The 23992-nt window shown below is 42.9% G+C and overlaps 1 protein-coding gene across 1 annotated transcript in view; it reads left to right on the top strand.

Moving 5' to 3' along the window:
- LOC139366667 (noelin-3-like) overlaps positions 1–22326 on the top strand; it is a 43947-nt gene extending 21621 nt beyond the window's left edge. Inside the window, exons 2-6 of the mRNA XM_071104347.1 lie at positions 11621–11764; positions 14165–14320; positions 18257–18476; positions 19941–20047; positions 21164–22326. Coding sequence (XP_070960448.1) covers positions 11621–11764; positions 14165–14320; positions 18257–18476; positions 19941–20047; positions 21164–21841 — 1305 coding nt within the window. The 3' untranslated portion in view covers positions 21842–22326. The remainder of the gene's footprint in view (positions 1–11620; positions 11765–14164; positions 14321–18256; positions 18477–19940; positions 20048–21163) is intronic.
- The last annotated feature ends 1666 nt before the right edge of the window (positions 22327–23992 follow it).

The raw sequence follows: 23992 nt of genomic DNA, 5'->3' as shown, positions 1-23992 counted from the left end.
CTTAAAGATATCCATAAAAAGTGTTGTTTAAAGTTTGCCACAAGCCACCGGGAGACACACCAAACATGTGGAAGAAGGTGCACTGGTCAGATGAAACCAAAATTGAACTTTTTGGCAACAATGCAAAACGTTATGTTTGGCGTAAAAGCAACACAGCTCATCACCCTGAACACACCATCCCCACTGTCAAACATGGTGGTGGCAGCATCATGGTTTGGGCCTGCTTTTCTTCAGCAGGGACAGGGAAGATGGTTAAAATTGATGGGAAGATGGATTGAGCCAAATACAGGACCATTCTGGAAGAAAACCTGATGGGAATGGAGATTTGTCTTCCAACAAGACAATGATCCAAAACATAAAGCAAAATCTACAATGGAATGGTTCAAAAATAAACATATCCAGGTGTTAGAATGGCCAAGTCAAAGTCCAGACCTGAATCCAATCGAGAATATGTGGAAAGAACTGAAAACTGCTGTTCACAAATGCTCTCCATCCAACCTCACTGAGCTCGAGCTGTTTTGCAAGGAGGAATGGGAAAAAATTTCAGTCTCTCGATGTGCAAAACTGATAGAGACATACCCCAAGCGACTTACAGCTGTAATCGCAGCAAAAAGTGACGCTACAAAGTATTAACTTAAGGGGGCTGAATAATTTTGCATGCCCAATTTCAGTTTTTGACTTGTTAAAAAAGTTTGAAATATCCAATATATGTCGTTCCACTTCATGATTGTGTCCCACTTGTTGTTGATTCTTCACAAAAAAATACAGTTGTATATCTTTATTCAAGGCACTGTATATATATATATATATATATATATATATATATATATATATTAAAGACAACGTCTTCTCACATTTGTAACAACGGGTTACACTTTATGATATCCAACCAATCTCAACTGATTGGTGTCTCATTCAATGTAACAGGGGAGTTAAATTGCCAAACAAACATTTTACCAAATTAATTTGTTCCAACCAATGAAACATTTTAGAATGTTGCACATTATCCTAGATAAAGTGATGCTAACAGGTTAATTCAAGTTTAATTCCCAGATAGAGTATACAGGTATGATTTAATCATTCACATCGATTAATCAATACAATTTGCAAGCTCATTGAAGCCCAAATCGCATCAGTACTGATCCAATATTGACATAAGTTCCGCTTTCGCGGGAATCCCGTGTGTTTCGCTGGCTGGCTGTTCTTCATGTTTTGTTTCTACAGCTGAGCCAGCTGGTCATGGTATTGACGAAGTAGGTGTCCTTGTTCACCGACCATCTGGGAGATGATCAACTGCTGCCTCCATTTGTTGAGGTAGTATTCTGTAACGTAGATGCAGGGAGTCAGGAAGCAGGTGTTCTTAGTGAGTTGAATTATAACAAACATGGAACAAAACAAGAGAAGCGTTTGACATGATCAAATTTAAATCAAATTTTATTGGTCGCATACACATATTTAGCAGATGTTATTGCGGTTGTAGCGAAAGGCATGTGCTCGAACAGTGCAGGAGTATCTAAAAACGATTCACAACAATGCACCCGAATCTAAAAGTAAAAGAATGGAATTAAGAAATATTAAATATTAGATTGAGCAATGTCGGAGTGGCATTGACTAAAATACTGTAGAATAGAATACAGTATATACAACTGTATAAACAATTTAAAGTCGGAAGTTTACATACACCTTAGCCAAATACATTTAAACTCAGTTTTTCACAATCCCTGACATTTAATCCTAGTAAAAATTCCCTTTCATAGGTATATTTGGATCACCACTGCATTTTAAGAATGCAAAATGTCCGAATAATAGTAGAGAGAATGATTTATTTCAGCTTTTATTTATTTCATCACATTCCCAGTGGGTCAGAAGTTTCAATACACTCAATTAGTATTTGGTAGCATTGCCTTTAAATTGTTTAACTTGGGTCAAACATTTCACAAGCCTTCCACAAGCTTCACACAATAAGTTGGGTGACTTTTGGCCCATTCCTCCACACATAAATGGTGTAACTGAGTCAGGTTTGTGCTTGCACATGCTTTTTCAGTTCTGCCCACACATTTTCTATAGGATTGAGGTCAGGGCTTTGTGATGGCCACTCCAATACCTTGAATTTGTTGTCCTTAAGCCATTTTGCCACAACTTTGGAAGTATTCTTGGGGTCATTGTCCATTTGGAAGACCCATTTGCGACCAAGCGTTAACTTCCTGACTGATGTCTTGAGATGTTGCTTCGATATATCCACATAATTTTCCTCCTCACGATGCCATCTATTTTGTGAAGTGCACCAGTCTCTCCTGCAGCAAAGCACCCCCACAACATGATGCTGCCACCCCCGTGCTTCACTGTTGGGATGGTGTTCTTCGGCTTGCAAGCCTCCCCCTTTTCCTCCAAACATAACGAAGGTCATTATGGCCAAACAGTTCTATTTTCGTTTCATCAGATCACAGGACATTTCTCCATGTGCAGTTGCAAACCGTAGTCCGTATTTTTTATGGTGGTTTTGGAGCAGTGGCTTCTTTCTTGCTGAGCGGCCTTTCAGGTTATGTTGATATAGGACTTGTTTTACTGTGGATACAGATACTTTTGTACTTGTTTCCTCCAGCATCTTCACAAGGTCCTTTGCTTTTGTTCTGGGAAGGATTTGCACTTTTCGCACGAAAGTACGTTCATCTCTAGGAGACAGAATGCGTCTCCTTCCTGAGCGGTATGACCGTTGTGTGGTCCCATGGTGTTTATACTTGCATACTATTGTTTGCACAGATGAACGTGATTACCCTCAGGCATTTGGAAATTGCTCCCAAGGATGAACCAGACTTGTGTTCTACAATTCTTTTTCTGAGGTCTTGGCGGATTTCTTTTGATTTTCCCAATGGTGAACCAGACTTGTGAAGGTTTACAAAAAAACTATTCTTGGCTGATTTCTTTTGATTTTCCCATGATGTCAAGCAAAGAGGCACTGAGTTTGAAGGTAGGCCTTGAAATACATCCACAAGTACACCTCCAATTGACTCAAAACTCCCATCATTTGCAAATAAATTCATTAAAAATCCTACAATGTGATTTTCTGGATTTTTTTTCTCATTTTGTCTGTCATAGTTGAAGTGTATCTATGATGAAAATGACAAGCCTCTCTCATATTTTTAAGTGAGAGAACTTGCACAATTGGTGGCTGACTAAATACTTTTTTGCCCCACTGTGCGTGTGTGTGTGTGTGTATATATATATATATATATATATATATATATATATATATATATATATAGAGAGAGAGAGAGAGAGAGAGAGATTGATTTATTTCCAGGAGTGGTACATCCCTGCCTTCTCTGACCTTGTGAATAGTTCCGCAGCCCACTGTCACACATTCTTCTACAGTCATCCTCTTTTTACTCCACATCACTATCTTTCACTCTCCTCTCTCTCTGTCCATCTCTCTCTCTCCATCTCTGTCTATCTATCTCTGTTGTTCCCCGTGCTACGTTAGGTGTTGTTGTTATCGTTGGTGTTGCTGTTATGTTTGGAGGTCACCACTTGTTAAGTTGAACCGCTGCTGACTAAAATGTCTGTCTCTATCTAGTTACGAAGCTCTGTGCAGTCACGCACACACACTCAAATTCACCTACTCACACACAAGGCAACTGGACTTCATCTTATCCACCATTAGAGCAGAAATGTTAACTCGTTTAAGGAGCATGATCATCAATTCCAGGACAGACATGTGCATTCCACTTTAGTTGCTCCCATAGCTTTTATAGAGACAGTTTGATCAATTGATGTAATGAATAGTTATGTCCATTTTTGGTGGCTTGTTTGTTCAGCATCATTTATTCTGACATGGCTAGTTTAAACCCGGCTGACATCTTTATGTATTGAACATTTGTCATACAGTAGTGTGTGTGTGTGTGTGTGTTTGTATTTATTAGGGATCCCCATTAGCTGATGCCATGGTTACTCTTCCTAAGGCCCTTACATTACTTGTAAATCTAAAGATAAAACAGTACATCATATAACATTATCACACCACTACATATCTACAATACCAAATGTATAATACCACCATACAACAATATTACAATGTGCGTGTGTGTAGAGTGCTTGTGTCTGTACATTTGTGGTGTGTCTCTTCACAGTCCCCGCTGTTCCATAAGGTGTATTTTTACCTGTTTTTTTTTTATCTGACTCTACTGCCTGCATCAGTTACCTGATGTGAAATAAAGTTCAAAGTAGTCACGACTCTATTTACTGTACTGTGCTCTTCCAATAGTCTGTTCTAGACTTGGGGATTGTGAAGAGACCTCTGGTGGCGTGTCTTGTGAGGCATGCATGAGTGTCCGAGCTGTGTGCTAGTAGTTTAAACAGACAGCTCGGTGGATTCAGCTTGTCACCACTTCATACAAACACAAGTAGTGTCTCTCCTATAATTTTGAGCCATAACAATTTATGGAACACTGTGAAGAGACACAGACAAATGTACAGACACAAGCGCTAGCACAAGCACTCTACACACACGTACATTGTAATATTATTGTATGGTGGTATTATACATTTGGTCTTGTAGATATGTAGTGGTGTAATAATGTTATATGATGTACTGTTTTATCTTTTGATTTACTCAAAAGCATGTAGTTAATAAAGATTGAAAAAAGTAAGGGGCCTAAACAGCTGCCCTGGGGAATTCCTGACTCTTTCTGGATTATGTTGGAGAGGCTACCATTAAAGAACACCCTCTGTGTTCTGTTAGACAGGCAACTCTTCATCTACAATATAGTAGGGGTTGTAAAGCTATAACACATCATTTTTTTTCCAGCAACAGACTATGGTCCATAATGTCAAAAGCCACACTAAAGTCTAACAAAACAGCCCTCACAATATCATAAATTTCTCTCAGCCAATAATTTGTGTAAGTGCTGTGCTTGTTGAATGTCCTTCCCTATAAGTGTGTTGAAAGTTTGTTGTCAATTTGTTTACTCTAAAATAGCATTGTATCTGGTCAAACACAATTTTTCCCAAAAGTTTACTAAGGGTTGGTAAGAGGCTGATTGGTTGGCTATTTGAGCCAGTAAAGGGGGCTTTACTATTCTTGGGTAGTGGATATGACTTTTTCTTCCCTCCAGGCCTGACAGCACATATTTTCTAGTAAGCTTAAATTGAAGACATGGCAAATAGGAGTGCCAATATCATCTGTTATTATCCTCAGTATTTTTCCATCCAGTTTGTCAGACCCCAGTGGCTTGTCATTGCTGATAAACAACAATAAATGTTTCACCTCTTCCACACATAAAAGTACAATTATTGCATTTGTTGCTGGCACATCATGCCTAGGTTTTCTAATCTTGCCCATTTAAAAATGAATTAAAGTAGTTGGCAATATCAGTGGGTTTTGTGATGAATGAGCCATCATTTCAATGAAAGATGGAGCTGAGTTTGCCTTTTTTCCCAAAATTTTATTTAAGGTCCCCCAAAGCTTTTTACTATCATTCTTTATATCATTTGTTATTGTTTCATAGTATAGACCAGCAAATATTCTTTACATCATCAACATAAGAATCACTACAAACTTCTTGTATGACCTCTTATACACTATATTAGGCCCAGCCTTTGGAACTTTGGTTTTCCTAGATATGGCTGCTATATTCACTAAATCCAATTGACTTCGATACTGCTTTAAAGCAAATATCTGCAACATTAGTACAGATATGATCAATGCATGTTGATGATTTCAGTTCCTGTGCTGTTCGAAACTACCCTGGTAGGTTGACTGATAACCTGAACCAAGTTGCAGGCACTAGTTTACAGTTTGAAGCTTTTTCTTGAGTGGGGCAGCTTGATGAAATCCAGTCAGTATTTAAATCACCCAGAAAATATACCTTTCTGTTGAAATCACATACATTACCAAGCATTTCACACATTATCCAGATACTGACTGTTAGCACTTGGTGGTCTATAGCAGCTTCCCACCAGAATGGGCTTTAGGTGAGGCAGATGAACCTGTAGCCATATTACTTTAACAGTATTTAACATGAGATCCTCTAAGCTTTACAGGAATGTGGTTCTGAATATAGACTGCAACACCTCCCCCATTGGCATTTCTGTATTTTCGGTAAATGTTTTAACAATGTATTGCTACCACTGTATCATCAAGGGTATTGTCTGAGTTTCAGAAATAGTTAGAATATGAATGTCATATGTTGCAAGCAAGTTATTGACTTCATGAACCTTGTTTCTTAGGCTACATATGTTAACCTGTTGCGACGACCAAACCCGGATCCGGGATTCTATTTATAGACCTAAGCTCATTTCCATAACGCAACGTTAACTATTCATGAAAATCGCAAATGAAATGAAATAAATATGCTATCTCTCAAGCTTAGCCTTTTGTTAACAACACTGTCATCTCAGATTTTCAAAATATGCTTTTCAACCATAGGAAAACAATCATTTGTGTAACAGTAGCTAGCTAGCGTAGCATTTAGCGTTAGCATTAGCGTTAGCATTTAGCAGGCAACTATCACAAAAACAAGTAAAGCCTTCAAATAAAATAACTTACCTTTGAAGAACTTCTGATGTTTTCAATGAGGAGACTCTCAGTTAGATAGCAGATGCTCAGTTTTTCCAAAAAGATTCTTTGTGTATTAGAAATAGCTCCGTTTTGTACATCACATTTGGCTACCAAAAAAAAAAAAATAAATAAATAAATTCAGCCCTCAAAACGCGAACTTTTTTCCAAATTAACTCCATAATATCGACTGAAACATGGCAAACGTGGTTTAGAATCAATCCTCAAGGTGTTTTTCCACATATCTCTTCAATGATATATCCTTCGTGGATGCCTGGTTTCTCCTTGCTCTCAAATGGAAAAATAATTGCACCTGGCTTTACGCTCCAATTTCGACGCAGGGACACCAGGCGGACACTTGGAAAATGTAGTCTCTTATGGTCAATCTTCCAATGATATGCCTACAAATACGTCACAATGCTGCTAACGCCTTGGGGGAACGACAGAAAGTGTAGGCTCATTCCTTTCGCAATCACAGCCATATAAGGAGACAATGGAAAACAGAGCTTCAGAAATTCTGCTAATTTCCTGGTTGATGCATCATCTTGGTTTCGCCTGTAGAATGAGTTCTGGGGCACTTACAGACAATATCTTTGCAGATTCTGAAACTTCAGAGTGTTTTCTTTCAAAAACTGTCAAGAATATGCATAGTCGAGCATCTTTTCGTGACAAAATATCGCGCTTAAAACGGGAACGTTTTTTATCCAAAAATGAAATAGCGCCCCTAGAGATCAAAGAGGTTAAGGGCTATTTTTTATAACTTTTCTGTGTTGCCTGATTGATTTTAATGCTTTACTGGGAAGCTTATCAGAAGTAGACATGCTCATATTATTTATATTGGAGCTGATAGTGCAGGCTGAGCTGCACAAAGTGGTCTTCCTACTAGGGCTCACCGCCTCAGTGATAACAGTCTAACTCTGGTTCATAGGCACATGATTACTGCATACAATAGCTTTAGGATCAACAGAGGTATTAAGGGCAGATAGGAGGCACATTCATTAAGTTACTTACATTGTGTCAGCCAACTCCCCTGCAATAACGCACATTTGATGCAACATTATGACAACTCAGCATCACAAAGGTATGGATTAACTGAGCTGGGCTTTGGCATCGCTGTCTCAACGCAGCCTTGAAATGCCAGAGTGGAGGAGCCAATATCTTCGGTTTCCAGAATGTGTCAGTTATCTATAAAAGTGTTTCCAACAGAGCTACAGTAATCTTTTAGCCAGGTGTGTGATGCCAGTAGGTGGCTGAATCTTTCACAGCGTACCGGAACTTTCCCGCTGCGCAACGTACCGGACCTGAAATGATTGGCTTCCTTTTTGGAATCTTTCAGTTCTTTAAAAACAATTTTCAGACGTTCTGAGGTAGCCCTCCTGATGTCGTGTGCATTTATTTTTGTGAGTGTGTGTTTTGCTTAATCATTCGTCTCTTCAGACAACTTCAACCCCACTATGAACTGTCTGTTAGTTTGTTTCTACTGTGGGCGGTAAGTTGTTGACGTTAGCTCTGCTACAGGACGTGTCTTGCATAATATAGCCCAGTACATCAAAGTAACACTGTTAGGACACAGTTCATAAAAGGTCCACGCACAGAGAATAAAAAATAGGAATTGCAACATTGAGAATTTTAGGGCATTTTCTGTCTCACACAATCTCTCTCTGCAGTCAATACACAGTACACTATGGTTCCAGATCTCTGTAAGTTATATAGAGGAGGATCTGATACAAGACTACATTGGTTTCACACAGAGATACACTCCAATGGAGGGTCATTAATCATTCTCACAAAATACCTTTCACTAGAGCCATGGAGCCACCCCTGCTGCAGCCCCATTCCCAGTGGACCAGCACCAGTTTAAGTCCCTGCACAAGCATCTGGGGTTGTCTATTTCACACCCGCATCTCTCTCTCCTCTCTCTCTCCTCTCCTCTCCTCTCTCTCTCCTCTCTGTCACCCCTCTCCTCTCCTCTCTCCTCTCTCTACTCCCTCTCTCTCCCCTCTCTCTCCTCTCACCCTCTCTCTCCTTTCTCTCCTCTCCTCTCTCTATCCTCTCTCTCTCCTCTCTCCTCTCTCCTCTCTCTCTTCTCTCCTCTCTCTCCCTTCTCTCCTCTCACAATCTCTCCCCTCTCTCTCTCCCTCTCCTCTCCTCTGTCTCACAATCTCTCTCACCTCTCTCTCTCTCTCTCTCTCACCATCTCTCCCCCACTATCTCTATCTCTGAAGTGACAGACCGATGATTAATGTTTTAATGGGATGGTTTTCTGAGAGCTGCACGTTTAAAGAAATGGAGAAAAATAAGACAGACATGTCAATGTGTTTCCCTGTATTCCTTAAAAAAATATGTCTATTGATGCACCAGCACCTTAGACAGCGATTACAGCCTCGAGTCTTCTTGGGTATGACGCTACAAGCTTGGCAAACCAGTATTTGGGGATGGAGTAGCATAGCTATTTTCAGTTCTCTCCAGAGATGTTTGATCGGGTTAAAGTCCGGGCTCTGGCTGAGCAACTCAAGGACATTCTGAGACTTGTCCCGAAGCCACTAATACATTGTCTTGGGTATCTGCTTAGGGTCATTGTCCTGTTGGAAGGTGAACCTTCGCTCCAGTCTGAGGTTCTGAGCGCTCTGGAGCAGGATTTCATCAAGGATCTCTCTGTTCTTTGCTCCGTTCATCTTTCCCTCAAACATGACTAGTCTCCCAGTCCCTGCCGCTGAAAAACATCCCCACAGCATGATGCTGCCTCCACCATACTTCACCGTAGGGATGGTGCCAGGTTGTCCTTCTGGAAGGTTCGCCCATCTCCGCAGATGAACTCTGGAGCTTTGTTAGAGTGACCATGGGGGTTTTGGTCACCTCCCTGACCAAGGCCCTTCTCCCCTGATTGCTCAGTTTGGTCGGGCAGCCGGCTCTAGGAAGAGTCTTGGTGGTTCCAAACTTCTTCCATTTAAGAATGAAGGAGGACACTGTATTCTTGGGGACCTTCAATGCAGCAATAAACAAATTATTCCTCAGGATCTGGGCCTCGACAAAATCCTGTCTCCGGTCTGGCTCTTTGGACAATTCCTTCGACCTCATGGCTAGGTTTTTGCTCATTCATTGTCAACTGTGGGACCTTGTATAGACAGGTGTGTGCCTTTCCATATCATGTTCAATCAATTGACTTTGCCACAGGTGGACTCCAAGTTGTAAAAACATCTCAAGGATGATAAATGGAAAGGATGCCCCTGAGCTCAATGTCGAGTCTCATCACAAAGGAATGTCATTTTATGCTGTAGCGTTATGATTTCCCTTCACTGGAACTAAGGGGCCCGAAATATGAAAAACAGCCCCAGACCCCCAAAAACAGTAAACTTGAGCGTGCATAACTAATCACCCCCCCCCCCCCCCCAAAGTCAATACTTTGTAGAGCCACCTTTTGCAGCACTTACAGCTGCAAGTCTCTTGGGGTATGTCTCTATAAGCTTGGCACATCTAGCCACTGAGATTTTTGCCCATTCTTCAAGGCAAAACTGCTCCAGCTCCTTCAAGTTAGATGGGTCTGCTGGTGTACAGCAATCACACCACAGATTCTCAATTGGATTAAGGTCTGGGCTTTGACTAGGCCATTCCAAGACCCCTTAAACCACTCGAGTGTTGCTTAGCAGTATGCTTAGGGTCATTGTTCTGCTGGATGGTGAACCTCCGCCCCAGTCTCAAATCTCTGGAAGACAAACAGGTTTCCATCAAGAATTTCCCTGTATTTAGCGCCATCCCATCATTCCTGCAATTTCCCAGTCCAGTTTCCCAGTCCCTGCTGATGAAAAACATTGCCACAGCATGATGCTGCCACCACCATGCTTTACATTGGGGATGGTGTTCTCACGGTGATGAGAGGTGTTGGGGTTGCGCCAGACATAGCATTTTCCTTGATGGCCAAAAAGCTCAGTTTTAGTCTCATCTGACCAGAGTACCTTCTTCAATATGTTTGGGGAGTTTCCCACACGCCTTTTGGCGAACACTAAATATATTTAATTATTTTTTTCTTTAAGCAAAGGCTTTTTTCTGCCCACTCTTACCGTAAAGCCCAGCTCTGTGGAGTGCACGGCTTAAAGTGGTCCTATGGACAGATACTCCAATCTCCGCTGTGGAGCTTTGCAGCTCCTTCAGGATTATCTTTGGTTTCTTTCTTGCCTCTTATTAAGCCCTCCTTGCCCGGTCGTTGAGTTTTGGTGGGCGGCCTTCTCTTGGCAGGTTTGTTGTGGTGCCATATTCTTTCAATTTTTTATTAATGGATTTAATGGTGCTCAGTGGGATGTTAAAAGTTTCTGATATTTTTTATAACCCAACCCTGATCTGTACTTCTCTACAACTTTGTCCCTGACATGTTTGGAGAGCTCTTTGGTCTTCATGGTGCCCCTTGCTTAGTGGTGTTGCAGACTCTGGGGCCTTCCAGAACAGGTGTGCAGTATATATACTGAGATCATGTGACAGATATTGTGACACTTAGATTGCACACAGGTGGACTTTATTTAACTAATTCTGTGACTTCTGAAGGTAATTGGTTGCACCAGATCTTATTTAGGGGCTTCATAGTAAAGGGGGTGATATTGCACACACCACTTTTCAGATTTACATTTTTTTGAATATTTTGAAACAAGTACATTTTTTCAGTTCACTTCACCAGTTTATTTTATGTCTGTCCATTACATGAAATCCAAATCAAATTCAATTTAAATTACAGGTTGTAATGCAACAAAATAGGAAAAACGCCAAGGGAGATGAATACTTTTGCAAGTCACGGTATACTATAACATTTGTAGTATCTATCACTTTCTATCACTAGCTATATGATTATCTAGCTACCAGCTCACACTGAAAAATGTTGTCTGTCATCCAACGTCATTTATCCAGATTACTGATTACCTTCACTGATATTTTCTTGTTTGTGTGTGTGTGTGTGTGTGTGTGTGTGTGTGTGTGTGTGTGTGTGTGTGTGTGTGTGTGTGTGTGTGTGTGTGTGTGTGTGTGTGTGTGTGTGTGTGTGTGTGTGTGTGTGTGTGTGTGTGTGTGTGTGTGTGTGTGTAGACCATCGGGCCTAAGGAGGGTTGGCAGGTGTACAGCTCAGCCCAGGATACTGACGGGCGGTGTATCTGTACGGTGGTGGCTCCTGAACAGAACCTCTGCTCCAGAGACGCCAAGGGAAGACAGCTCCGCCAGCTACTGGAGAAGGTCACACACAAAGCAATACAGACACATACAGTACATACTCTCTCTATCAGAGCCGGTTCCAGGGCCCTGTGTCTGCTAGGGGGCCCCCAACCCCCCAAATGAAATAAGTATATACTGTATTTTAATTTTTGTAACTCAGTCAGGTTCTCAATTTACTGTTGAGCGTTAGGTGCAATTTCAAAATGTTGTGTGCATCATCAGTTTTTCCCTGATAGTCAGTCAATTAGCCCCTATGTCAGTTCAGGCAGATCACTCGAGATTGACTTTGGAATTGGACATCTGTCCATCCACTAGTGGCAACAGTGTGTGCTCTTACCATCAAGTACAGGTAGGCTTGGGTTTTGCTAGTGTCTTGTAGACTGGGGTGAAAAATGGGTGTAATTCCATTCAATGGTAATCCCATGACTCAAATAGAATAACATTTGATTTGTCAATTGTGCCAAATACAACACCTTACTGTGAAATCCTTACTTTACAAGCCCTTAACCAACAATTCAGAAAACTATTTTAAGTAAGAAAATATTTGGTAAATATTTGTTTTCCATTTTTTTTTACTAAAGCAAGAAAAAAAAGTTACACAATCAATGAACAATAATGAGGCTATATACATGTACAGGGGGTTTCGGTACCGAGTCAATGTGCATAGATAATAAACAGCGAGTAGCAGCAATGCAAAAAAGGGGGTCAATGAAAATTGTCCGGGTAGCGATTTGATTAACTTTTTAGCAGTTTAATGGCTTTGGGGTAGAAGCTGTTAAAGACCATTTTGGACCTATAATTGGTGCTCTGGTACCACTTGTCATACGGTACCGCCTGGTATAGAGAGTTCCTGGATGGCAAGAAGCTTGTGCCCAGTGATGCACTGGGCCATACGTACTACCTTCGGATGCCGAGCAGTTCCCATACCAAGTGGCGATGCAACCAGTCAAGATGCTCTCGATGGTGCAGCTGTAGAACTTTTTGAGTATCTGAGGATCCATGCCAAATCCTTTTAGTCTCCTGAGGGGGAATAGGCATTGGCATGCCCTCGCCACGACTGTGTTGGTGTGTTTGGCCCATGATGGTGTGTTAGTGATGTGAACGCCAATGAACTTGAAGCTCTCGACCCACTACACTACAGCCCGCTCGATGTTAATGGGGGAGTTCTCCTGTAGTCCCCGATGAGCTCTTTTGTCTTGATCACATTGAGAGAGAGGTTGTCCTGGTTCCACACTGACAGGTCTCTGACCTCCTCCCTGTAGGCTGTCTCATCGTTGTCGGGAATCATGCCTACCACTGTTGTGTCATTGGCAAAACTTAATGATGGTGTTGAAGTCATTTGTGCGTGAACAGGGAGTACTGGAGGGGACTAAGGACACACCCCTGAGGTGCCCCCGTGTTGAGGATCAACGTGGCAGATGTGTTGTTGCCTACCCTTACCACCTGGGTGCAGCCTGTCAGGAAGTCCACGATCCGGTTGCAAAGGGAGGTGTTTAGTACCAGGATCCTTAGCTTAGTGATGAGCTGTATTAGTCAAAGACCAGCATTCTTACGTAGGTGTTCCTTTTGACCAGGTGGGAAAGGACAGTGTGGAGTGCAATCGAGATGGGGCAGTATGCGAATTGTAGTGAGTCTAGGGTTTCTGGGATGATGGTGTTGATGTGAGCCAGGACCAGACTTTCAAAGCACTTCATGGCTCTAGATGTGAGTGCCATGGGACGTTAGTCATTTAGGCAGGTTTTCTTGGCGCACAGGGACTGTGGTGGTTTGCTTGAAACATGTATATTTCACAGAGTCGGTCAGGGAGAGGTTGACATGTCAGTGAAGACACTTGCCAGTTGGTCAGCACATGCTCTGAGTACGTGTCCTGGTAATCCGTCTGACCCTGTGGCCTTGTGAGTGTTGACCTGTTTAAAGGTCTAAGTTTAAAGGTTTAAAGTCATCCGGAATAGCTGGTGCTCTCATGCATGTTTCAGTGTTGCTTGCCTCAAAGAGAGCATAGAAGGTATTTAGTTAATCTGGTAGGCTCTGGGAAGCTCAGGGCTGGGTTTCCCTGTGTAATCAACTCAACACCTACTACAGAATCAAGACAATACCTACCATAGAATCAACACAACACCTACCATAGAATCAAGACAGCACCTACCATAGAATCAAGACAGCACCTACCATAGAATCAACACAACACCTACCATAGAATCAAGACAGCACCTACCATAGAATGAAGACAACACCTACCATAGAATCAACACAACACCTACCATAGAATGAACACAACACCTACCATGGAATCAACACATCACCTACCATAGAATCAACACAACACCTACCATAGAATCAACACAACACCTACCATATTGAATGTGCTTCTGTTTGCTGTAGTCCAGAACATATTGGAGGTAGTTGTATTCTCTGGTCCAGGTGCAGAACATGTCCCAGTCCATTGAGGTGTTGAACCTGCGGACCCAGAGGGACTTCCAGTACGTCATGAAGATGGAGAATCAGATGAAAGGGCTCCAGACCACGCTCAGACAGATAGAAGACGACAGGAAGACCATTATAACCAGGAACTTCCAGGTACAGAACATTACAGCACTAGTATACATTAAAGTACAGAACATTACAGCACTAGTATACATTAAAGTACAGAACATTACAGCACTAGTATACATTACAGCACTAGGATACATTACAGTACAGAACATTACAGCACTAGGATACATTAAAGTACAGAACATTACAGCACTTGGATACATTAAAGTACAGAACATTACAGCACTAGTATACATTAATGTACAGAACATTACAGCACTAGTATACATTAAAGTATAGAACATTGTTTATAAATAGGCCCAGGTGATTTTCTTGACCACGTCACCTGAGCAGACAGGCCTCCTCGTCTTCTACAATTATGGCCTCTTCTCTTTTCTATACTACCATTATGGCCTTTTCTCTTCACTCTTCTCCCTCTACCATTATGGCTTCTTCTCTTCACTCTTCTCCTTCTACCATTATGGCTTCTTCTCTTCACTCTTCTCCTTCTACCATTATTTCCTCTTCTCTTCTACCATTAAGGCGTAGCCTCTTTTCTCTCTCTTCTACCATTATGGCCTCTTCTCTCTTCTACCATTATGGCCTCTTATCTTCTACCATTATGGCCTTTTCTCTTCTCTCCTCTCCTTCTACCATTATGGCCTCTTCTCTTCTACCATTATGGCCTCTTCCCTTCTCTCCTCTCCTACCATTATGGCCTCTTCTACCATTATGACCTAGTCTCTTCTCTCCTCTCCTTCTACCATTATGGCCTCTTCTCTTCTACCATTATGGCCTCTTCTCTTCTCTCCTCCTCTTCTACTGTCATTATGGCCTCTTCTCTCGTCTCTTCTACCATTATGGACTCTTCTACCATTATGGCCTCTTCTCTCTTCTACCATTATGGCCTCTTCTCTTCTACCATGATGGCCTTTTCTCTTCTCTCCTCTCCTTCTACCATTATGGCCTCTTCTCTCCTACCATTATGGCCTCTTCTCTTCTCTCCTCTCCTACCATTATGGCCTCTTCTCTTCTACCATTATGGCCTCTTCTACCATTATGACCTAGTCTCTTCTCTCCTCTCCTTCTACCATTATGGCCTTTTCTCTTCTCTCCTCTCCTACCATTATGGCCTCTTCTCTTCTACCATTATGGCCTCTTCTCTCCTACCATTATGGCCTCTTCTACCATTATGGCCTCTTCTCTCTTCTACAATTATGGCCTCTTCTCTTTTCTATACTACCATTATGGCCTTTTCTCTTCACTCTTCTCCCTCTACCATTATGGCTTCTTCTCTTCACTCTTCTCCTTCTACCATTATGGCTTCTTCTCTTCACTCTTCTCCTTCTACCATTATTTCCTCTTCTCTTCTACCATTAAGGCGTAGCCTCTTTTCTCTCTCTTCTACCATTATGGCCTCTTCTCTCTTCTACCATTATGGCCTCTTATCTTCTACCATTATGGCCTTTTCTCTTCTCTCCTCTCCTTCTACCATTATGGCCTCTTCTCTTCTACCATTATGGCCTCTTCCCTTCTCTCCTCTCCTACCATTATGGCCTCTTCTACCATTATGACCTAGTCTCTTCTCTCCTCTCCTTCTACCATTATGGCCTCTTCTCTTCTACCATTATGGCCTCTTCTCTCCTCTCCTCCTCTTCTACTGTCATTATGGCCTCTTCTCTTCTACCATGATGGCCTTTTCTCTTCTCTCCTCTCCTTCTACCATTATGGCCTCTTCTCTCCTACCATTATGGCCTCTTCTCTTCTCTCCTCTCCTACCATTATGGCCTCTTCTCTTCTACCATTATGGCCTCTTCTACCATTATGACCTAGTCTCTTCTCTCCTCTCCTTCTACCATTATGGCCTTTTCTCTTCTCTCCTCTCCTACCATTATAGCCTCTTCTCTTCTACCATTATGGCCTCTTCTCTCCTACCATTATGGACTCTTCTACCATTATGGCCTCTTCTCTCTTCTACCATTATGGCCTCTTCTCTTCTATCATTATGGCCAAGTCTCTTTTCTCTTCTCTTCTACCATTATGGCCTCTTCTCTTCTCTCCTCTCCTTCTACCATTATGGCCAAGTCTATTTTCTCTTCTCTTCTGTCATTATGGCCTCTTCTCTTCTGCCATTATGGCCTCTTCTCCTTTCTCTTCACTTCTGTCATTATGGCCGCTTCTCTTCACTCTTCTCCTTCTACCATTATGGCATAGTCTCTTCTCTCTTCTACCATTATGGTCTCTTCACTCATCTCGTCACTCTTCTCCTTCTACCATTGTGGACTCTTCTCTCATCTCTTCTAACATTATGGCCTCTTCTATTTTCTCTTCTACCATTATGGCTTCCTCTCTTCTACCATTATGGACTTCTCTTCTCTCTTCTCTTCTACCATTATGGACTTCTCTTCTCTCTTCTCTTCTACCATTATGGACTTCTCTTCTCTCTTCTACCATTATGGCCTCTTCTCTTTTCTCTTCTCTTCTGCCATTATGGCTTCCTCTCTTCTACCATTATGGACTTCTCTTCTCTCTTCTCTTCTACCATTATGGACTTCTCTTCTCTTCTACCATTTTGGACTTCTCTTCTCTCTTCTACCATTATGGCCTCTTCTCTCTTCTCTTCTACCATTATGGCTTCTTCTCTCTACTCCTCTGCCATTATGGCCTCTTCTCTCTTATCTTCTACCATTATGGCCTCTTCTCTCTTCTCTTCTACCATTATGGCTTCTTCTCTCTACTCCTCTGCCATTATGGCCTCTTCTCTTCCATTCTACCATTATAGCCTCTTCTCTTCCATTCTACCATTATGGCCTCTTCTCTTCTGCCATGATGGCCTTTTCTCCTCTCTTCTGTTCTACCATCATGGCCTATTCTCTTCTCTCTTTTACCATTATGGCTTCTTCTCTCTTCTCCTTTTACCATTATGGCCTCTTCTCTTCTCTCTTCTACCATTATGGCTTCTTCTCTCTTCTCCTTTTACCATTATGGCCTCTTCTCTTCTCTCTTCTACCATTATGGCCTATTCTTTTCTCTCTTCTACCATTATGGCTTCTTCTCTCTTCTCCTTTTACCATTATGGCCTCTTCTCTTCTCTCTTCTACCATTATGGCCTCTTCTCTTCTTCCATTATGACCTGTCTCTGTTTTTATGCCTGCCTCTGTCACTAACACTGTCACTGTGCCTGTTTCGGTCACGGTCTCTGTCTCTGTGCGTGTCTTTGTCTCGTGCCTATGTCTGTCTGTGGGCCTGTCTCTGTCTGTGTGCCTGTCTCTGTGCCTGTCTCTGTTTCTGTGTCTGTTTCTGTCTGTGCCGGTCTCTGTCTCGTGCCTATGTCTGTCTCTGTGCCTGTCTCTGTCTATGTGCCTGTCTCTGTCTCTGTGCCTGTCTCTGTCTCTGTGCCTGTCTCTGTGCCTGTCTCTGTCTCTGTGCCCGTCTCTGTCTCTGTGCCTGTCTCTGTGCCTGTCTCTGTGCCTGTCTCTGTGCCTGTCTCTGTGTCTGTGCCCGTCTCTGTCTCTGTGCCCGTCTCTGTCTCTGTGCCCGTCTCTGTCTCTGTGCCCGTCTCTGTCTCTGTGCCTGTCTCTGTCTCTGTGCCTGTCTCTGTCTCTGTGCCTGTCTCTGTCTCTGTGCCCGCCTCTGTCTCTGTGCCTGTCTCTGTCTCTGTGCCTGTCTCTGTCTCTGTGCCTGTCTCTGTCTCTGTGCCCGTTTCTGTGTCTGTTTCTGTCTCTGCGCCTGTCTCTGTGCCCACCTCTGTGCCCGCCTCTGTGCCCGCCTCTGTGCCCGCCTCTGTGCCCGCCTCTGTCTCTGTGCCCGCCTCCGTCTCTGCCTCTGTGCCCGCTTCTGTGCCCGCCTCTGTGCCCGCCTCTGTCTCTGTGCCCGCCTCTGTCTCTGTGCCCGTCTCTGTGCCCGTCTCTGTGCCCGTCTCTGTGCCTGTCTCTGTGCCTCTCTCTGTTTCTGTCTGTGTCCATCTGTTGTCTGCTTCAGGAGCTGAAGAACAAGATGGATGAGCTGCAGCCTCTGATCCCTGTGTTGGAGCAGTACAAGACAGACGCCCAGCTCATCTCCTCCTTTAAAGAGGAGATCAGGAACCTGTCCATGGTGCTCACAGCTATTCAGGAGGAGATGGGGGCATACGACTATGACGAGCTCTACCAGAGGGTCCTCAGACTGGACAGCAGGCTGCACAACTGCATGGGCAAACTCAGTGAGTAGAACCAGATCAATATCGACTGTGTGGGCAAAACCCAGTGAGTAGAACCAGATCAATATCGACTGCGTGGACAAAACCCAGTGAGTAGAACCAGATCAATATCGACTGCGTGGGCAAAACCCAGTGAGTAGAACAGATCAATAGATCAATATCGACTGTGTGGGCAAAACCCAGTGAGTAGAACCAGATCTGGGAAAAAATATCGACTGCGTGGGCAAAACCCAGTGGGAGTAGAACCAGATCAATATCGACTGCGTGGGCAAAACCCAGTGAGTAGAACAGATCAATATCGATCAAAAATATCGACTGTGCGTGGGAAAAACCCAGTGAGTAGAACCAGATCAATATCGACTGTGTGGGCAAAACCCAGTGAGTAGAACCAGATCAATATCGACTGCGTGGGCAAAACCCAGTGAGTAGAACCAGATCAATATCGACTGCGTGGGCAAAACCCAGTGAGTAGAACCAGATCAATATCGACTGCGTGGGCAAAACCCAGTGAGTAGAACCAGATCAATATCGACTGCGTGGGCAAAACCCAGTGAGTAGAACCAGATCAATATCGACTGCGTGGGCAAAACCCAGTGAGTAGAACCAGATCAATATCGACTGCGTGGGCAAAACCCAGTGAGTAGAACCAGATCAATATCGACTGTGTGGGCAAAACCCAGTGAGTAGAACCAGATCAATATCGACTGCGTGGGCAACACCCAGTGAGTAGAACCAGATCAATATCGACTGCGTGGGCAACACCCAGTGAGTAGAACCAGATCAATATCGACTGTGTGGGCAAAACCCAGTGAGTAGAACCAGATCAATATCGACTGCGTGGGCAAAACCCAGTGAGTAGAACCAGATCAATATCGACTGCGTGGGCAAAACCCAGTGAGTAGAACCAGATCAATATCGACTGTCTGGGAAAAACCCAGTGAGTAGAACCAGATCAATATCGACTGCGTGGGCAATATCGACTGCGTGGGCAAAACCCAGTGAGTAGAACCAGATCAATATCGACTGTGTGGGCAAAACCCCCAGATCAATATCGACTGTGTGGGCAAAACCCAGTGAGTAGAACCAGATCAATATCGACTGCGTGGGCAAAACCCAGTGAGTAGAACCAGATCAATATCGACTGCGTGGGCAAAACCCAGTGAGTGATCGGTTGTAAATGCATGTGCTCGTATAAAACTCTGCGATACCACGTGGGATACCACAAGCAGTATTGCCAAACAGCTTGCACATGCAGTCAATACCTATGGCCAATTAATTGAGTCCGATATGACTGCCTGAGTCCTAGAGCTTAGTGTGTGCTCGTCTCCGCCAAGCCTGGTTTTTAATATGTACAGCGTTGTTCGGTAAAACTCTCACAGTGGCGCAGGCATGAAATTGGCTTGAGAAATGTAGTATGAAGAGGAGGCAGAAACAGTACGTCTTATCACTGCATTTCTTTATTAACAGCATGTGGGAAATTAATGAAAATCACTGGACCTGTAACAATAAAGACATCTGGCACCCGGTTTGGAGCGTGGATGACTGACCCACAGGCCTCTCAGAGAAACAACAGGGTGAGTTATGGGATGGGAGTGGAGGAGGTGGGAGGTGATAGCTCTGTCTGCGGGTGTGTCTCTCTCTGGGTGTTAAACAACATCTCTGTTTTGTTTCCGGACTACTAAGGAAGGATTCATAACAATAATCAAAGACTGTCATGACCTAATATCATGGAGTTGGTTTTCTTCTAGGGGCTTCCTAGATGGGAATATCAATAGCTTTTCTGATGCAGAGGATCATTTATTTGGATTAATAAGGCCTTGTGAAATGGTTCAGGTATTAGATTTATAATGCCTTGGGAAGTGGTTCAGGTATTAGATTTATAATGCCTTGGGAAGTCGTTCAGGTATTAGATTTATAATGCCTTGGGAAGACGTTCAGGTATTAGATTTATAATGCCTTGGGAAGTCGTTCAGGTATTAGATTTATAATGCCTTGGGAAGTCGTTCAGGTATTAGATTTATAATGCTTTGGGAAGTCGTTCAGGTATTAGATTTATAAGGCCTTGGGAATTGGTTCAGGTATAATATTTATAAGGCCTTGGGAAGTGGTTCAGGTATTAGATTTATAATGCCTTGGGAAGTCGTTCAGGTATTAGATTTATAATGCCTTGGGAAGTCGTTCAGGTATTAGATTTATAATGCTTTGGGAAGTCGTTCAGGTATTAGATTTATAAGGCTTTGGGAAGTGGTTCAGGTATTAGATTTATAATGCCTTGGGAAGTGGTTCAGGTATTAGATTTATAATGCCTTTGGAAGTCGTTCAGGTATTAGATTTATAATGCCCTGGGAAGTGGTTCAGGTATTAGATTTATAATGCCTTGGGAAGTCGTTCAGGTATTAGATTTCTAATGCCTTGTGAAGTGGTTCAGGTACAGTGCCTTGCAAAAGTATTCATCCCCCTAAAATTACATTTTAATTCCAGTTTGTAAGGCAACAAAATAGGAAAAATGCCAAGGGGGGTGAATACGTTCGCAAGCCACTGTATATTCATAAGAGAGATGGAGAAAAAAGTCACTTTTCCGTAAAGATATTTAAATGTATGTTGCATGTTAACTCAGTCAGTGTTCAGTTTAAATACACATCAGCTTGTGGTTTCCACTAATTCCTGCTATTCATCTTTCTTTGACATAGGTCTGGTACATGGACAGCTACACCAACAGTAAAATTGTACGTGAGTACAAGACCATGGACGACTTTGTAGCTAATGTGGTGTCTCGAACCTACAACCTCCCATTTAAATGGGAAGGAACCGGTCACGTGGCGTACAATGGGTCCCTGTATTACAACAAGTACCAGAGCAACATCATCGTCAAGTACAGTTTTGAGACGGGTCGAGTGTTGGCTCAGCGGGCTCTGGAGTACGCCGGCTTCCACAATACCTACCCTTACTCCTGGGGAGGATACTCTGACATCGATGTCATGGCCGACGAACTGGGCATGTGGGTAGTGTACGCAACCAATCAGAACGCGGGAAATATCGTCATCGCCCAGATGGACCCGGACACCCTGGAAGTCCGGAAGACGTGGAACACGGAATATTCCAGACGGAATGCGGGGGAGTCCTTTATGATCTGCGGAACACTCTACATCACCAACTCTCACCTGACGGGTGCTAAGGTCTACTACGCGTACTCCACCAAGACCTCCAGCTATGAGTACACAGACATCCCTTTCCACAACCAGTACTTTCACATCTCCATGCTGGCCTATAACTCCAGGGAGAGGCACCTCTATGGCTGGAACAATGGACACCAGGTGCTGTTCAATGTCACTCTGTTCCACGTCATCAAAACCCAAGACGACTCCTAGAGGACACGGAAGGTGAAATGTCACAAGTCCTCATATGGACGCCGTAGAAATGACAACAGCAACTTTCCAAGGCAAAGCGCCATCATTTGTGATGTAAAAAGGGACCTTGTTGCTTTACAACCTCGTTCATGTTTTTCCTCACCTCCTCCCGAAAGTGAACTGCTCTGTCATTACGTTGCCATTACTTGAAGAAATTGCCCTTTTTTTGTATTTTCTGGGCCAGAACACTTTAGGTGACTTGAACACGGACAGAATGTCATAGATTCTATTTATCCTTTCTTCCTCTTTTTTCTTTTTTCCGATCGCTGCTGAAATAGGAGTTTACTGTATGGCCTTATTTACTGCTATCTTTACGTTCTCTATGATCCTCTTCTTTTCCCATCGCTGCTGAAATAGGAGTTTACTGTATGGCCTTATTTACTGCTATCTTTACGTTCTCTATGATCCTCTTCTTTTCCCATCGCTGCTGAAATAGGAGTTTACTGTATGGCCTTATTTACTGCTATCTTTACGTTCTCTATGATCCTCTTCTTTTCCCATCGCTGCTGAAATAGGAGTTTACTGTATGGCCTTATTTACTGCTATCTTTACGTTCTCTATGGTCCACAGGCTCTTGATAGATATGTGCATGAATGTCTGACATTTTGTCCTGCTGTAATTTACGATGATACAGTGTATTTTCAATGTTTCTGTTCCAGATGTCCTTCAGTTCTCACAGTGTTTGCAGTGACGTCTATTTAAAGTATTTAACCCTAGTTTGAGGTCCTCTCCGGAGTATTTGCTGCCATGTTACATGAACAGTCTGATTATGGAAAACATTGTGGTAACAATTGTATGTCTCTATGCGAAAGCTGAGTAAATATTTTGTTTGTTATAAAATACTGTATCAGTTTTTTTTATTTGTGTTTCAAAGGCATTACCTCTTATAGCACAACACTGAACCCCACCAAATGCAGCACCAACGTAATTCAATGCTTTTATCTTGGTATGAAAATGCTGCTTGATATACACTAGGTGCACTAAACATTAACAACTGCTCGTTCCAAGACACAGACTGACCAGGTGAATCCAGGTGAAATCTATGATCCCGTATTGATGTCACTTGTTTAAACCCACTTCAATCAGTGTAGATGAAGGGGAGGAGACAGGTTAAAGAAGGATTCTCAAGCATTGAGATAGCTGAGACATGGATTGTGTACCTGTGCCATTCAGAGAGCGAATGGGCAAGACAGAACATGTAAGTGCCTTTGAATGGATCATGTTAGTAGGTGACAGGCACACCGGTTTGTGTCAAGAACTGCAACGCTTCTGGGTGCACACATTGTTGTCACGCTCAACATGTTCTGCCTGCATCTTGATGTCTGTTTAACCTGTAGTCTACCTGCATCTTGATGTCTGTTCTACCTGTAGTCTGCCTGCATCTTGATGTCTGTTTAACCTGTAGTCTACCTGCATCTTGATGTCTGTTCTACCTGTAGTCTGCCTGCATCTTGATGTCTGTTCTACCTGTAGTCTGCCTGCATCTTGATGTCTGTTCTACCTGTAGTCTGCCTGCATCTTGATGTCTGTTTAACCTGTAGTCTGCCTGCATCTTGATGTCTGTTCTACCTGTAGTCTGCCTGCATCTTGATGTCTGTTCTACCTGTAGTCTGCCTGCATCTTGATGTCTGTTCTACCTGTAGTCTGCCTGCATCTTGATGTCTGTTTAAGCTGTAGTCTGCCTGCATCTTGATGTCTGTTTAACCTGTAGTCTGCCTGCATCTTGATGTCTGTTTAACCTGTAGTCTGCCTTCATCTTGATGTCTGTTTAACCTGTAGTCTGCCTGCATCTTGATGTCTGTTCTACCTGTAGTCTGCCTGCATCTTGACGTCTGTTTAACCTGTAGTCTGCCTGCATCTTGATGTCTGTTCTACCTGTAGTCTGCCTGCATCTTGATGTCTGTTCTACCTGTAGTCTGCCTGCATCTTGATGTCTGTTTAACCTGTGACATTTTTGAAAGAAGTCTGCCTGATAATACAACTCTGAAATAGATAAATATTTTACAGTCAGAGTAAAATATAAAAATTCGTCATATTCCTGCCAAGATTTTCTAAAACAAGCTCGGTTGAAGGGAATCCTATTATGAAGGCCCCGTTTATGAATGATGATGA

The sequence above is a fragment of the Oncorhynchus clarkii genome, chromosome 15 (assembly GCF_045791955.1).
Source record: "Oncorhynchus clarkii lewisi isolate Uvic-CL-2024 chromosome 15, UVic_Ocla_1.0, whole genome shotgun sequence".
NCBI lineage: Eukaryota > Metazoa > Chordata > Actinopteri > Salmoniformes > Salmonidae > Oncorhynchus > Oncorhynchus clarkii.
The sequence above is the reverse complement of the archived record's forward strand: the minus strand, read 5'-3'. Positions and strand labels throughout refer to the sequence as shown.